The sequence below is a fragment of the Stegodyphus dumicola genome, chromosome X1 (genome assembly GCF_044657685.1).
Source record: "Stegodyphus dumicola isolate Sdum_Otavi_A_Nest chromosome X1, ASM4465768v1".
Taxonomy (NCBI): domain Eukaryota; kingdom Metazoa; phylum Arthropoda; class Arachnida; order Araneae; family Eresidae; genus Stegodyphus; species Stegodyphus dumicola.
In genome coordinates, this window is record NC_140780.1 from 245,841,627 (window position 1) to 245,860,228 (window position 18,602).

Sequence of the window (18,602 nt, forward strand, 5' to 3'; positions counted from 1 at the left end):
TTATCTGTATCATTGAGCAAACTGATGTCTCATAATATTTCATGTGTGCCAGGATACTATGTAATTTTCGATCCATTTAAAATTTTATCCTTAATTCATTTCCAGTAGAACTGTGGATTACATCCCTAAGAATGTAAAACTGAGACAAGATTTGGCCCGCTTCCAAGAATTTCGCTATTTCTTCTTTCTCATATATCTTAGCAATACGAGGACTAGTATATGGTTTGGTCTGAATTGGGAAGTTATGAAGTAAATTTAATTGCAGCACTACAGTGTCAATTTTTCCAAGAGCGCTACATGATTTTGAAAACACTGCTTAGTTTTCCATGAGGATTTCAGTCATTTTGATCTTTTGTTCAGCCTCTAAGTGGTTTAAATCAAAGTCGTCAGGGACTAGCTCCTCCTTCCTTAATTTTCTAATTTTGCCTAATGTTATATGTTTAATTTCTAAACTTTGTTATATAGGTTTCTCAAATTGATTTTCCTCTATTTCACATATCTTATCAATCTTTTCGTCTTTCCTTAGAATAATTTTGTAATTAGAATTTTTTCGATTATGGTAAAAATATATTGTCTATCACTTATGTATTGATTCAATCAGACCCAATTTTTTCTACTTTTTAATCTGCAGAAAATAACATATGCTGGTTTTGCTGCCTACTAGCTGGAATGTTTAATTTCACTATCTCTACAGTGTTGGGCAGAATTCTAGTATTTAATGCTACTCTTGTAATATCTGAATCATCTCATTTGATATTATTGTTCACTTCTACTTTATTGTTAGTGATATTTTTTCTTTTGTATATGAAATCGAAGTGTGTTTATCAATAATTAATTGATTTTTGTTTGTATCTATTAGTATTTTATTTTTCTGTATAAAATAATATCCTGAAATTATTTGATACTTTGCATTCCCATCATGCTGTGTAACAAAAAACTGGTTGGCAAGTATTTGTACTTTTACAGATCTGCTTATGTACTGAACTTTTGTATAATTTTTTATTGATTGGAAGGTGTCTGGCTGTATTAAGCTCAAATTTGCACCTGTATCAAACAATGATGCTGCCAGAAGGTCACCAGATTTAATATTTATTATTGGTAACTGGGTAATGATGTTAGTCTAGCATGAAACTGCTAATTTTTGTTCACTATTTTCCTCAATATTATTCCTGAATTTTTTAATTTCTAGTTTATTAGTGTCTCTTATTCTCTTATTTTTATTTATTTTCTGCCTGTTTCCTCTATGGGTATTATAATACTCAGTGTATCTAGGAGAATTTAAGTATCTCTTATGAGTTTAAATTGCTTCTACAAGCAATATATTTTCTATTGTTTAGGATGTATTTATTATTATTTTGAAATCTATTTTCTCGAGTATAAGCGTACTGAGTACTGAACCTGTTTCTTCTACTGATAAAATTTCCCTTATAGAAATTTTTCCCAGTGTTTCCTCTAGCCTTTCTATATGATCGATAAGTATTGTTTGAGGGAAAATAAGGATGCTAAGCACTACAGTGATTTTGTTGGCAAATATGACAAGACTCTGTTATCACTACTCTGAGTTATATTATTACTTTCTAGTTAAATTATATTACCATTAGATGGAAATTCACTAACGTTTTTTCATAGATCCTCAATAGTATTATTATTCTGCATTTGTTGCATTAGTAAAATAATTATTCTTGGGGGAGTAATCATGTGTTTGTGAACTACTACCAAAATCCTTCAATACTTTTTCAATATTTTTTACTTATCTAACAGCAATGGTGAAATCAGAAGAACCAAGTTTTTTTACCTTCAGTCTTAAATATGGTCGGAGAGCTTCAATAAATTTAGGCAGCATAGCTTTTTGATTAAGTTTGTGTACCTTCTCACTTGAACTGGGAGAATACCCAAAGTATTAGCAGCATATGTATTCACCTTGTCAGTTAATTGCTTGACAGACTGATTCTGTGTTTGTCTGATTGAGGTGAATAGTGTCAAAGGATTGAGATTTTGCAAATTTGGTATTCAATAATTTTGTTAACTCACTAAATGTTATATCTTTACACAATTCATGTTATATCTTTACACTAAATGTTATATCTTTACACAATTTCACAATTGGTCACAGTGTGATGTGGATTTATCACATGAATCCTGATTGCACCCTTTTTTTTTGAGGAAATGTGTGATTCTGCTATTCAAACTGTCAGTGTGATGGATGCAAGGTAAGCCGATATGCTGCAGAATCGCATCATCCCTAGTCTGGCTGATAAACTCCTGTTGGAAGCTATAACTTTCATGCAGAATGGCGCCCCACCCCATATTGCTACACGTGTGAGAGATTTCTCACTTGCATCGTTTGGCAAGGATCGCATACTGAGCCATTATTTCTGTCATGCTTTGCCTCTCAGGTCCCCAGATCTCAAGCCATGTGATTACTGGACATGGGGTAACCTGAAATCGCAAGTCTACCACGATTGTCTGTCCTCATTAAGGATGCTAAAAAACAACATCCGATGGGAATTTCTCACCATACTCACAGATATGCTGTACAATGCTGTTCAACATTATCCCTCGACTACAGGTATTATTGATGAATCACGGCCGACATGCTTGAACATTTATAATAAAAAAGTCTTTACTAAAAATCAATTGTTATGCTAATTATTACTTTTGTTATCATATGAAGTGCCATCTGTTGGCCGTCCACATTCACCCATCCAACAGCAATTATGCTTTGCCACTGCAAATGGTCCCTAAAATGAATGATTGGTATTCTTTTGGTGATTTTGGAGCCCTTAATGCTCAGACTAAAACCAAAAGTGACAAGCATCCAGTCCCTACTATTATTGATTTCACTAGCAAACTCTATGTGTGCAACATATTCTCCCATGTAGATTTAGCATATACATTGTCTCCCGTGTAGATTCTCCTGCAAAGAATTTCATCAAATTCCAACTGCTTCCAAGGGTGTCCATAAAACTGGTACACCATTTGGTATTTTCGAGAGCACTTGTATGCACTTTGGTTTGTGCAATGCACCAAACACTTTTTAAAGTATTATCGATGAGGTTTAAATGGTGTATATGCATATTGATGATATTTTGATTGCCTCAAAAAGCAATGAAGAACATATTAAACATCTATGTGCTCTTCTTAAAGGATGAGATTGTTATGGTTTAGCAATCAAACCTTCAGAGTGTATATCTGAAGTTCTTATCTTAGAATTATTATGATTTAAAGTCTCTAAAGAAGGTATTTCTCCAAATCCAGATAGAGGCAATTTCTAAATTTCCTAGACCAACAAGCCTAACACAACTTCACAGATTTCTTGGCCTATTCAATTTTTATCACAGATTTGTGCCACATGTTGCACACATTTTGTCCCCTTTAATTAAGTTTTTCAAAGGTTATTCTAACAAAAAGAAATCATTCCATCCAACTAAAAAGACTAAATATCATCTTCAGTGGCCTGAGGAAGCCGAAAGGGCATTTTTAGCAGCTAAAGAAGCTCTCCAGTGGGACGGTGCGTTGAGACACCTGGATACCTAGGCTAGAAGCCTTACCTTGTGTAGATCAATAGTTTTAGTTATGGACAATAACAGTAAATAATCTGATAATTGGTATAGAAAGTGTTTTTTTTTAATTTAAAATTTAGACTTGTGATTCAATTAAAATTCATTATGGATTTTAAAGGCACAAAGGCGTCGAGCTGGTGACTATCTGAAATAAGCAGGTTAGTGACATGTATAAAGAATTAAGTGTGAGTAATGGCAGCTCGAATCTGTAATAGCAAGGGTAAGGAGATCACAAGGGTTATGTGACAGTTATATAGGCAAGAATAAGCATGAGTAGCAAAAACAATAATAAATTCAAGCAAAAGCATAGGGTTGCAATACAAACTAAAATATAATGACTTTAACATAAGCACAATAATAATACTGAAGCACAAAAATAGAACATAATGACTTGATTAGCATAATCGGGCAGATTTTGACACAGGTATTTTAATTACACATTGTTTACATTTGTGCAAGAACCAAACATTTCCTCAAAGATGTCAAGTACAACAAACAATTTGTTTATTGGGTTTTCAGTGGCCTGAACTACAGGTAGTTTGACTGATATCTTTTTAAAGACAGACCTAAAGAACGTCTTGCAAGAGCCTACCCTCTTAAGACATACAATGCATCTAGCATTGCTATTGGCAGCTCTCTCATGCTACCCGAAAGTGGTCAAAGGGAGCCAATAGCATCTTCTTTAAAACTGAATAACAGTCAACAAAAATGGTCTACGTATGAATGCGAACTTTTGGTAATTTACAAATCTATCAGGAAATTTCAGCATTCAGCCTTCTAACAGAAGGTTACAATTTTGTAATATATACCAACCAAAACCCACTAACATTCACTGCCAGGGAAAAAGCTGAAAAATCCTCTCCTCAACATCTGAGACACCTAGATTATATCTGTCCATTTTCCACTGATATACAGTGTAATAAAGGTAGAGAAAATGTTATTGCTGATACACTTTCCTGAATAGAAGTAGATTCTGTTTCTCACTCACCTATTCTAGATTTCGAACAGTTAGTCTTAGCACAACTCACAGACAATTAACTACAACAATTGCTAAGTTCTAGATCTTCCTTGAAGCTCTATAAACAGTATTTCCCTCTTGAAGATATTTACCTCCACTTTGACTCCACAATTGATATTCCTTGTTCTTTCATTCCCTGTTCATTTAGACTTATTATCTTCCAAAGTATTCACAACCTTTCGCATCCAGGTATATCTGCCACTTCAAAACTGATCTGCAAACGTTACATTTGGCCTAACATGGATACTTTTATGAAAAACTCCATGAAGATTCATGAGAAATGTTAATGCTCAAAAATACATAGGCATACGAAATCCTCGATTTTTGACATTTTTACTTCCTGATGTCAGATTTTCTTATATTCACATCTATTTTATAGGCCCATTACCAATTTCTGAAGGTTATCATTATTACTTGACCATAATCCATCACTTCACGTAATGGTCTGAAGTAGTTCCCACATCTGCTGTGTTGGCTGAAACAACTTGTAAAGCTCTAATTAGCAGACAAATAGCTCATTTTGGATGCCCTTCCACTATCACTTCTGACCAGGGTCGAAATTGAATCGCATCTTTTCAGGATGTTCATCAACCTGCTGGGCACTCATATTCGCACCACTGCATATAGACCTCAAGCAAATTTTATCATTGAACCGTTCCATTAGCAGCTGAAAAACAGTATAAAAGTATAAGAAAACCCTCACTGGACAGAATCGTTACTTATACTTTTGGGTGTTTGATCTTCCGTCAAAGACGAGATCCAGGCAACTTGTTCTGAGTTAGTCTACGATACTACTTTAAGGCTACTTTGGATATCTTGTGCTCAGATCAGCTTTCTGCATCATCTCCAACACCAACATATGTCAATCGTTTATGATCGGTAATGCAATCTCTATTGCATCATCAAAACACTCTTCAGAACCTGTCCACATTCATCCATCCTTAAAATTGTGTTCTCATGTTTATTTGAGAATTGTCTCAGTCAAGCATCTGCTTCATCAATCATACTTAGGTCCTCATGCTGTCATTGAGCAACATGACAAAACTTTCATCATCTCTGTGAACGGTAAGAATCAAACTGCTTCAATTGATCGAATCATACCTGCATTTTTTATTAGTGATAAAAATTTTGTCCATAAGATTAAACCTTCCAGTAAGAGGGACACATTGAAGAATTCCATGTGAACTATTCCTGAAACTATCACAAAATCGGGGTGACATTTCAAATTCCCTCAAAATTTGTCTAGCATATACTACATATAACTCTTATAATTTCAATTATGTATTTTTTGTAATGTTCGGTCTCCCTCACTGGGGGAGGGATACTGTGTGGTGTTGCTATGGAAATGATATAACCAATAAGATGATATGCTATGTTGCTATGGAAACAACACACATATTTTCCGTTCTAAAAATAATTATTAGAACTGACAAAATGCAGCAGAGTGGGAAAATGATGCAGCAGTTCAGTTTTCTGGTCGAAGTGTCATTATGTAATGTTTAATAAAGTTTTTACTTTTATAAATATGTCTTGCCTCATTATGAACCATCCACAACGTATATGATCCCCACAATTACACGCAAGCTACCATTAATACTTTGTTCGTTCTTAATGATTCTAGTACTGCATCATTACCGATCAAAGCATGTCCACACCATAAATCCTGTTTGCTCTTCATAATGAATTATATCGACACAATGTAGACCAAGTAAAAGTATGGCATAGCATTCGTTCTTTAAATCACATGGATTATTTTCTACAAACATTTAGAAATTGCTTGACAATCCACACAACAGCAGATGGTGAGAAGTAAACAATGATGGTTGAACATGCCTTTTGGAATGAAGCTACCTAGTTGCGATTGTCATTAATTGCTGACAGTTCTGTATGGTTTCCAGCTTTACACCCTATTGCAGGGCAAGCTATTAGACAATTTTGCAGAAAAATTTGAATTTGAAGACTTGACGACATCGTCACTGTTCACACTAAGCACAACTTTTAACATAGTTACAAAATACAGAAATTTTATTATATCTTGGTTGGGGAATGTACAATAAGCCATACAGTTAAATCATGTATGGAGTATAAGATTATTAATTCAACTGGAAAAGGGTCACAAGTTAGTTGTGTTTGTTTTGCTGTTTGTTAACTTCCAAAAAATTTAAGTTCTGGTATGATGCAAAAACCATTTAAGTTAGAGTTAGAAAATGCAGTAGAAAAGAGTGGCATAGTTACAATTAAATTTGTTTCCTTTCCCAAAGAGGCGATTAATTAGTTCTTAGGGAGACACTCACATTTGGCTTTATTCCTCTATTTAAGGTTAACTCAGTTTTAATTGATGAGTAAATTTGATTGAGAGAAAAATTTCATTAAAATAATAGAAGATCATTTGGGATTTTCTGATAGGTTGTTATTTTGGTATAAATGGTATGAGTTTTTAGATTGAAAGTTGCACACATATGATTACATTGCATAGAGTCTGTGAGATTTAAGTAGATTATCACAAAATAAAGTGCTATTTTAAAATTAAGGCACATAAAGCAAATATTCTTTCTAAGTGTAGCTTAACTGCTAAACTGTCTGTTAGCAAAATTTTGGAGCAGATTTTCTCAAATATTTTTGGATCATCAGATTTTTTGTGCTCCCTTCCAAAAAGATATTGCAATCGTAAATATCTACATTTTACCTAGAATTTGAATGTGAGCTCATTAGTTTGGTAGCACTATACTGACTGGGATGATAGTACATTTTCTGAATAATTGGGTAATGTAGATACTTCCAAAATTGGACAAAAATACTTAAGATTCAAATGAGATTCTGAAAAGTAATTTAACACTTAATCTTTTAGCTTCTAAAATATTACTTAGTGGATATAATACAGAGTGATCGTATAATAACTTGGCAAACTAACAATGACTTTGATAGTACAGAAAGGAAGGAACGTATTTCAACTTTTGTTGGGTAAGTAAAAGGTGACATGCATTCATTATACACAAATTACGGAATGGGGTTTTTTCTTTAAGTTTCTCATAAATGAGCAAGATAAAGGTCTAAAACTGTTTTTTCATTTTTCTGTGATGTTATTCTTGACTCCAATGAACTTAAAGCACAACACTAAGTTCAGCACTGTATTCCAGTAGAAAAATATATATATATATCACAGCCTTCAAGTCATTTTTGAACAATATCCTTCAGATGATCAGCATAGTGATGTGAATCATGCAAATTCTGCTGTAATTTTAGTGAAAAATCAGTGAGCAGGTATGGCAAGTGTAGATAAGTCCAAACTGAGAAATGTATCTATGTATTAATCATTAATATTTTTCTTTAAACTAGGTGCTTAATATTATAATGAGGGAATTTTGATAATGTTAATGACCATAAATGTTCTGGTTTTGAAAAGATGAGCTATCAGAGAAACTGTGGGGCGTATGATGTCTTGCGGAAATCACGTAATTGCCATAATGACGAGCTGTTGGCTGAAAGCTGGGTGAAAGGATGAAAGAGTAAGATTGTCAAATATTAGTAGTACTGAAATCAAGAGATTATAGAATTGTATGTTTAATGAGTGTGCAGTGTTAAGAAATGTGCTTCCATAATCTGTCTGTTTGCAACTACTTGCGATAATTGCTTTTTATTTCGAAGGGAGGAAAAAAACTGTAATAGTATTTTAGCTTGCTGATGATCATTTTGTTGTTGCCAGAAGATGTATTATGCTTCAAATGTGTCACGAAGTCTTTGTGTATATGGGCCATTTGCTGGAAGGTCATTTGTGTGTTCAACAGATATGTTTGCACATATCTGTTGCTCAAATATGAGCAGCATGGAAACATGTCAAATGGAGCACACAATGAAAGCTAATAATGTTCACAATTGAATGCAAATACTATTTTTGTTTCTTGCATAATCATCTTATGATCTGGAGAATAGAAGAAAGAAACACAATAAAGCAGTGTTTTTTTACAAGAGCACTTATAGGGAGGAACATATCCTATTTCAAGTAAGATCACTTAAAATATCTGCACATCTCTGTGTGTTTACTAGACGTTCTCGGCACGTTCTTGCAGAAATTTAAAATACTATGGTTTCGAAAATTTCAGTACATTTTAACACAAGTTTATTTATTGAAGAACATAAAAAAAACCAGATTTCACATTAATTAAAAGTTTATAGAGAAATTTTTGCTGCTTTTAAAAATTAACATTGAATTTTAATCTTGAATAACTGCAAAACTGTTGATGTTATTTTTAGAAAATGTGATATTTTTGCATAATTTAACTTTTGAAAATGAGAAAAGGTGTCTTGTCATTCCAGTAAAGTACAATTTGTGTTATAAAATATATGTTTGCAATGCGCTGCATAGATTTAATAAATGTGCTAACTTATCTCTTTGAGACATGGAAAATGCATTTTAAATTTTGAAAACCGTCAGTCAATAGAACAAGATATCTAAATGCCATCTTCTTTTTTGTGTACAAGATGAATGAAAATTGAGTGATAATACTTCATTGTTATTTCTGAGCACCATATGGACTGTAATGCCAGATATTCATACAAGCTGATTAATATAAGTAACAAAAATACTGTCTGGGAACTTTATATAAAGTTGTATGATTTCCTCTTTATATTTTAGTAAATGAAATATCTTTTGTTCTAGGTATTGTTACTGCTGAACCAGAAATGGTTGAGCTGGCTGATGGTGATGTTGTGCAGCGTTCAACTGCTCCATTATGGGGATTAGATATTAAATGTGGCAAAGGTACTGATTTCAGTTATGGACCTTGGGCTGACAGACAGAGAGAACACTTGTATAAATTCTTTTTTCCTCAGGTAATATGTTTGCAAAAGTATTAATAATGTTTTTAGTCTTTTAAATCGCACAGTGCAGATAAAATGCAAATTTTATTTATCTAAGCAATCTTACCAGAATGCCAGAAATGGTGCTAATATTTCTGTGTTATGGTAATGTGTGATTTATGATAAGAATCTAATACTTACTGGCAAAAAGATTAAAAAATGGGTGGAGGGATAGAAAGTCAACATAAGTTTATGAATTTCATTGCAAGTATACATTTGTTTAAAATGCTTCTCGTGAAGAAACTATTTTCACATTTGTTCAGAAGTCCCACTAATGACCAAGTAGTTAAAGCTTCTAAATACTGGGAATTTGAGCTGGATTCAGTCCCAGGTGAATGGGCTGGCTGCTTAGGTGTTTTTCATAGTTTTCTCCATATGAAACATGAATATGAGTCAATTTCACTCTGAAAGTCCTCCACATAGGCATCTCTCACCTTAGGAGATGGCCCTTATATGCTTTGTCATACCCCAATAACCTTACCTAACATATCACATTTGCATAACAAAATTTGTATTAAGGTCGGAAGATCTAAAATTTTCAACCTTAAATTCTACCTAATTTTAAGGTTGAAAATTAGGTAGAATTTATTAAACAATCTATCATTTAATTAAAACATTAAGAAAATATATTGTTTTTATTTTTAGTCTATTGACAGTAAATGCATTGTAGGAAGAAGTAATGATATTTTTTAATTTCCTGTGCTATTCATGTAAAGCATTTGTGACTATCACTTGCGAATAGAAATCCTAGTTGTGGGTGCTGTTTATAAGCAGTGTCACACAACGGGACATACATTACCATATCACGTACAGTGGATGGACAAAAATATGGAAATACCTTGTGAAATGCATGCTTGAAAAGAAAGATTGATTTTAATGAAATATGTAGATGGCGCTGGTGTTTTTGACTACTGACGCCACCTATACAACTTCGTAAATGTGCTAAACAGTTCAGTTATTGTCGGAGTACTGTTATGTGAGGTTGTCATTGCATTATGCCAGAGTTAACAGATATCGAACGTGGGCAAATTGTTGGAGCATGTATGGTAGGTGCTTCCGTAAGCAAGGTAGCCGAGGTGTTTAGTGTTTCAAGAGGTACTGTATCGAAGATTTATTCCGCATAATTGAAAAGCGGAAAACATCATCTGCTAAATCACAGCACGAACGAAAGTGTGTCCTGAGTGATCGTGACAGACGATCATTAAGGGCAATTGTGACGAAAAATAAGAAGACCACAGCTGCACACAGCAAGTTACTGCTGCAATGAATGTTGTGTTACCGAACCCTGTGAGTACCAAAACCATTAGAAGGGAGCTTCATAAACAGGGAATTGCTGGCCGTGCTGCAATTGAGAAGCCACTCATCAGTGATGCTAATGCCCGTAACAGGAAAAAGTGGTGTTTAAGTCATAAAGCCTGGACTATAGAGCAGTGGAAGCGAGTAATATGGTCTGATGAGTCTTCTTTCACATTGTTTCCCACTTCTGGCCGAGTTTACATCTGGAGAACGCCATCTCAAGCCTATAATACAGACTGCTTGTTGCCAAGAGTGAAACATGGCGGGGTTCTGTTATGGTTTGGGGAGCCATATCGTGGTTCTCTGCTAGCCCCATGATAACTGTGTCAGGGCACATGACTGCCAAGACTTATGTGAACATTTTGGCCGATCAAGTTCATCCCATGGTACAAACTTTGTTCCCCGATGCTGATGGTGTCTTCCAAGACGACAAAACCCCTGTTCACACAGCTCACATTGTCCAGTACTGGTTTTCTGAGCACGAGGATGAGTTGTCCCATCTCCCCTAGCCACTAAAGTCACCACACCTGAATATTATCGAACCTTTGTGGTCTACATTGGAACGGAAAGTGCGTTCTCGTTATCCACCGCCAACATCGTTATCTGAACTTGCCACCGTTTTGCAGGAAGAATGGTATAATATTCCCTTGGAAAACATACAGGAACTGTATTTATCCATTTCGAGAAGACTGCAAGCTGTTTTGGATGCCAACGGGTTTCCTACACCATATTAAGCATGTTTTTTTAACATTTTTAACATAAGAAACATTTTTTTAAAATGTGTTTCCATATTTTTGTCCAACCCCTGTATTTTAGACTTGCATTGTAGGAGGGTTCTGCACTTATATATGTTTTTAAGCTTTTTTTTTTTTACATTATTTGTAATAAAATGCAATATATTGCTTATTGGTTGTCTTTTAAAATTTTTATGAGGAAATAGTATTTATTTAATAATTAAGGTCTTCATGAAACAGAAAAGAAAGCTCGAAAAAGTAAAAATTGCTGAAATCCACAGAAAAATGATATGAATATATTTACCCAAGTGTAATGTAATAATTTAAAAAAATCCTCTTGCTCAAGCTGTTCTTCAGTTTTTGAAACATTTCGATGATTTACTGAAAACTGTTTTCAAAGAAACAATTAGTAAGCATTGCTCAGACTTTTTGCTGGTTGATTACAGATTTACTCTATCCTCAAGATATATTAGTAGATAAAGTTGCATGTGCCTATTTTATATCATTGAGTCTATTAGCAATGCATTTTGTATAATGTACATGGTTTTCCATAAATGTTACATAAATCTGCATATCAATGATCCTTGCTGTGAGTGGTGAAAAGGTGTTCAAAAGTCTATATCTGTGCATGCCTGTCTGCATTTTTCTTTAGAAAAGCGCAGATGAAAATTTATGATGCCGCTTCTGTTGTCGCTATCAATTTCTTACTTCCCCCCCTTTTTTTTTGTATAATTACATATATGAATGCTCAGGCAAACTACCTTTAAGCTACATGTAAGATAATAATGACAATTTCGAGATGACTTCTCTTCAAAGTATCCAAATGATAATTAACATCGCATAAATTCATGCATTGCAAAACTGTGCATATGATACTCAGTTTTAATACTATCATAAATATATGAGTACTGGTTTGTTAACAGTTTCTTAAAATAGCTGTGATGTTGAAAATGGTGTTCCTTTTCTCTGCAGTGGATGCAGCATCATAATTTTTCGGGCGTACATTTCTGAAAGCTGTTGGCCATAGAGGTGCATCTCTTTGGAGACTTTCTGTCTATTCATATTAAAGAATATTGCATGCAAATTTATGCAGTACTTATGGAACATTTTATGTCTGCTCTTTATGTACTTTATGAGTAGTTGTAGTTTAGGTTGTTTTTCCCTTATTTTGTAGAAATTTTATGTATGTTATTGTGTTTAATCTCATTACACAATGAAAAATTTTCTTGCTGTTTTAATTTTTAGTATATTTCTATTATAACTTATATAGGATTATCAAACTCTTGGAGTAACAAAGCAAAGTAATGTTGGGGAAAAGAGGCTGTGTGAAAGCTTTGACATTCGACTAAGTACTTTGTCAGAAGCAACAATTGATATTTTATTTTCAAAAGAAAAGGTTAGTAGTCTTTAATATTAATTCATGTACTTTAATGTGAGTGAAATGTGACGTGTGATTTAATTTAGTCATATAATACTAGAACTATTAAAAATCAAAACACTTGAGTTTCCTTATATGTAGGTATACTTCCCAGGCAGCACGTCTCCAAAAATATACGTATAATTTTGTTGAAATAAGCGTATGATATTTTTTGCATGTTACTTTTACAAAATTTATACGAATGAAAAAGGCTGAAGTTACTGTTGACTCTTTATCGTTATTTTCCACATGTTATTTTTACGAAAATTATACGAATCCGAATGTGCTGAAAAAAACTATCGCCTATATTTTATTCGTCACTTTTACGCATATTATACGAATCCGAATGTTCTGAAAGAAACTACTGCCTTTATGGTATATTTCATTCATCACTTTTGCAGATATTATAATAAGTCTAAAAAGATTGAAAATGAAGTTTATTAATTCAAAATATTTAGTGCAGTAAATTTTTACGTGCATTTTTGCAAAAAATTATATTTTCTTAATATAAAGATCTTCAAAATAACGTATTTATTTTCTTATATCAAATTTGTTATTTTTATTCATATCAACACTTACATTAATTTACACCATTTAATTTCTTTTATGAAAATCCTATTACCCATTTAACTGGAATAAGCTGTATATTAAATTTGTGTACTTACTGAGTTTGGTACAATACTCGCCTTATTTTGTTTAGCAAATGTGGGCATTTAAATTGGAATAAGACTAGCAAATCTTTCATGTCGAGGAATAGAATAATAAATAGAGCAGAAGATGCTTGAAAATGTTTAACTTCTTGAACAATAGTTTAATGTAGACCAAAGGATCATTAATTATAATCAAAGATATACTAATATTTTTATTTAATAATAATAATAATAGCTCTACAAAATTGCAAGCTGAATGAATCCTGATATTTTGCATAGATTTCAGTTTCTTTAATCTTTGTTATAAAAATCCCATGAGGCTAACATTTTTTAATTTTGTTTAATGTACGGGAAGAATGATATAGCGATTTTAATAACTTTTATATGAGGAAAAAGAAATAAACAATGTAAATAAAAAATTATAAATTATATTTTATATTTTTCCTGAAACAGTTAAAGACATTCTTAATATGGAGATCTACAGAATAAGTACAAGGGTCCAGTTAAATGAACTCAAAATTTGCATAGTTAATTTTACGCTAACTTATAAAAATTAACCGGATTTACGATTATACACTGAGCGTACGCATACGCAGACATTTCTATTTTTCGTAGAAAAATTTAATTATTACCTTAATACAGAGATGCTGTGAATATAAATTTATATAATGCGAAAGTAAGTTTATTTCATATGCTAATTTAGAGGCTTTCTTAATATGTTTAATTATAAAGAAAAAAAAAAAGCGTTGCAATTCTTGTTCACTGACCAATGGCAAAGCAGACACTTTCTACTTCCGGTTGTGGCGGGATATTTGTGAAGTCAGCAATGGCGGTCGAAAAGAATGGTAAAGTCGCAAAGAATACTGTTTGTTCGTGGATTGGCGTTCATGACTGAATCCATCGATGTTACTAATTATTTGAAGAAAGTAAGTAAATGTTTTATATTTTCAGTGTTTAATACTCGTACTTTCTTCATCTATATAAAATTTTATAAATAGCATCTGTGTAGGAAATGTGATTTTCCATGTGTTGTTCTTTTGTGTACGTGCCTAATGATTCATTTTCAGGATTTGGTACTGTTAATGACATAGAATACCAAATCAATAAATTGAAAAAATTTTGCACTAGTCTGTTTCTTACTGTTTGTGTCACTCCTATTTGTATGTGTCTCACCTTTTTATAGTTATATTATTTTTACTCAAACTTTTTAATATTTATCTTAAAGCATACTGTAATTAAGCAGGAAATAGCTTTTAATGGAAAAAGAAAGGCAATATTAACATGACTAATTGTTCAGAAATTTGTTCTGGAAATATTATCTACCTTATGCCAAAAAATAAAGTATGTAACTTTCATTTATCTATGAAATTCAAAATTTTTTATTTGCTTAGTGTTTTCCCTAAAAATAATTTAATTTCTTATTTTTTAATTTAGTTTTATAAATTTGCTTTAATATATAATCTTTAACTCAAAGATATTGGGCTATTAAAAAAGGAAATTTTATGCGATAGAAACACAGGTACTTTGTTCCAAATCTGTGTTCATTTTTTTATATATATATACTGAATTTTCATGCACTTGTAATTACTGAAATATAACCTTTCGTGAATAATAAGTAAGTCCTTTCATGAATGCATTTCTTTCTTGTTTGTTTGATTTTGTTGTTTTAAAAGATCTGCCATAGTTAAAGAAAGAAAATAAAGTAAGAATGCTTAACTTTCAGTTTTGAATAAATTTATTACTATTTACTGCAGCTTCAGGTTTCTCTAAACATAAGTCAAAACTTGATAGTTATGTTGATTACTAGACTTACACGAAAAAAATTATTGAAAAGTTAGTATTTGATCTAAAATACCTTAAATTATTTGAATTATATTTTACTAAATCATGTATTTTGATATAACTAGATAGTTAAAAAAATGAAAATTGTAAATGTGCAGAAATGCTTATATAAAACCAAGCAATTGTTTATATTTTTCTTGCTTTTTCCCTTGTAAATTAAATATATATATATATTACAGTCTGGGGAGTCAGCACCTTTCTGAATAGTAGTAAACGAGACGTCCAATCTACTAGACCATCAAAGACATTTGGATTTTCTATTTCATAGTTATTGAAATCATAATGGTATGTTTGTTTAAATTAGTACTGTTTATGAATGTGATAAAAATAAATTCTGATAAGCTAAGAAATGATTTATTTTCTATTAATTATGAACTGTAAATAATGTAACCAATTTTCTTCATAGTATTTAATAAAAAAAATTTTTTTTAAAGGGAGGTAGTCTTATTTATACAATTCTTGCAGAGATACCAAGAAATAAAACATTTTAGGAATTTTCACTCAGTATATCTTGATGTGTAAAATCATGTTGTTCAATGCCATATTACTTTCTCACAGGAAAGTAATTTTATTGATCTAACAAATGCATAAATCAAACTTCTTTAAGAATAATTACAGTTTCTAAGCTAACTTAAAATTTTCAGATTTAGAAAATATATGTTTAATGTAGCATTAGTTTTCCATGGAATAGAAAAGGTTTTAAAAATGTTCAGTTGGTAGAGGGAAATAATATAAATGAGATTGTCCTGATATAGTTTCAGCTGGAAATGAAACTGAATTTTCGTATAGTGAAGATTTCATTTAAGAATTCTAATAAAACTGATTAATGTAACTCCTCTGCATTTAAGCATTCTAATAAAACTGATTAATGTAAATCCTATGATTCATGTAGGTATTCTTCTGTTATCAGGACCAGATTCAGAAATGCGTGTTTATATGCATGCATTTTTAAATGTATGTGCTTGTGTGTGCATGTGTATATTCTTTATGTATGTATGTGTATACTTATACACATAATGTGCATACATGCATATACACATGCTTGCAAATCTACAGTGGAAGACGACATAATTCGTTCCAGCATTCAATTGGTATAGCAAATTTCTCGTATCTAGAAACAAGCTTCCCCATTGAAAATAATGGGAATTCAGTTAACCCGTTCCACACCCCAAAATATATTAACATTTTAATATCAAGTCAATTTTTCCTAATAAATAACACTGGTAAATAATATAACCATAGTTTAACTTTGTTACCAACATTTTAATTCCTTCTCATTAATCCACACCAACAACAGCTTCTCAACATCTAGGAGTACTTTTATGGTGCTTGGAAGCAACGATAATTCCTTTGGCTACATCATGTTTCTTAATTTCTTCCTACTTCTTCAGAATAGTATAGATTTTCGATGTTGAAAGGCCGCAAGTCTTCGCCAATTCCGTCACCATGCGTATGTTTATCTATGATTTCTTTCTTGATATCGACGGCCATAGCCTCCTTATTATTCTTTGCAGCACTATCTGAGGCAACAATCTTCTTGCGAGGCATCTTAAAATAATTATTTTCACGTTAAATGTCAAAACAATTAACTTACAAGTGCACAAACATGTATATAAAAGAACACTGAGTGATCTGACGAGGGGATTCCCTGAGTTGAGCCGGATAGGGAAATGGCCGACACCACCGAGACTTAAGAAGGCCGTATCACTGAAAAGTGACGTCACGGCAAGGAGGCCCCGTACCTTCGAGCGCCGGGAGGAAAAATGATCATTGCTGTTGAGTACAAAGATACAACTTCCTTTGCGTCAGATCTGAAAGCGGCGTTTTGGCTAGTGTTTATATATTTTGTGCTTTTAATAATGAATGTTATTTTTTTCCTAGAGAATTGCAGAAAACCATAGATAAAAGGAAACTATTATTAATTTTTATATTCAGATGGATAATATCATATCTTGTTTAGTCATGTTTACGTCAACCCAAAATTAATATATTAATTTTCTAGATTTTTTTAAATTTTCCAAAAAATTTCTATTCAGTATTTTAAAACTTTATATAATAATTATCTTCTAGCATCTAACTAGAAAGCAAAGTTAACAAAGTAATATTCAGTAGCATACTACTGGCTAAAAATATATTTGCAAAAATTACCATTAGTTTCGTTAATCCAAAAAAACCTAGTTCCATGTAAAAAAAAAGAATGCAAAACGTTTTGCGTCAAAAAACAAATTTTTATTAGCATTTCAAAGATTATAAAATATTAAAAATTCACAAGGAAAAAAACAGACTCCATGTAGCAGATAAGTGACATAAACATGCTTTTCTTTAATACTCTTATTTTAATGCAATTATTTATTTAGTATTACTGCAGTTTTTAATTCCAAGAATAAATGAGCAATTAATAGCATTATCCCATTTCTCAAAGCTCAAAACATTATAGAGCTTTAAAAAAGCATGAAAATGCCTTTTCAGTTGAGTATATAAAGTAAATTACAGGTAAAAAGCTAAAACAAAACTCAAATTTTAAAAACACTATGCATTATTCAAACAAATTACTGCACCACTGTAGCAAGTGAATTCCTTTCCATATAAATTTAAATGCTAGCAGCAAAAATTATAATAACAATAAAATTAGCTTTATATGTATATTTGCACATTATTTATGCCTGGAGTTTAAAAAAATCATCTAAATAAATCCGATTTTGCAATAAATGAAATAACAATTACATTACATATTAGCACATTAGATGCAGCAAAACATTAAGGTTTCTACATTTAGAAAAATATACACATAAGAAAAAGCATTGAAATAAAAGTAGTGCATTTCGTGCTTTATAAAATATATAAAGGAGTTTTGCTAAATCAAAAGCTTAATGTCGTATAAAAAGAATAAACTGCTACTTTGACCTTTCTATAGAATTCATTTTCACACATCTATAATAAATTCGCATGGTATCATAAGTATTGTTGATCATCATACATAATGCAAATAGCATATTATTTATATTAGTAGAACTGAAATTAAACTAACTCTATAAATATTTCTTTGCAAATTGTTTATGCTTATTTTTCTAGAAAAACGCCTAAAACTTTATTAGTATAAAAATGAAATAAATGTATACATTTGCATATTAATATTGCAAATATTATGGGTACACAAGTACTACCTCGTACATCTTTATCTATCATTCTTAATCACACTAATCAAAACTAATAACACTACTTTCT

General features: G+C 31.9%; 1 protein-coding gene across 5 annotated transcripts in view; it reads left to right on the forward strand.

Moving 5' to 3' along the window:
- The window catches only part of tweek (transmembrane protein KIAA1109 homolog tweek), a 421,377-nt gene that overhangs the window by 64,932 nt on the left and 337,843 nt on the right, over window positions 1–18,602 (forward strand). For all 5 annotated transcript variants that reach the window (XM_085807394.1, XM_085807390.1, XM_085807392.1 and 2 more), the window contains 2 exons: window positions 9,239–9,411; window positions 12,739–12,864. In XM_085807394.1, coding sequence (XP_085663520.1) covers window positions 9,239–9,411; window positions 12,739–12,864 — 299 coding nt within the window. The remainder of the gene's footprint in view (window positions 1–9,238; window positions 9,412–12,738; window positions 12,865–18,602) is intronic.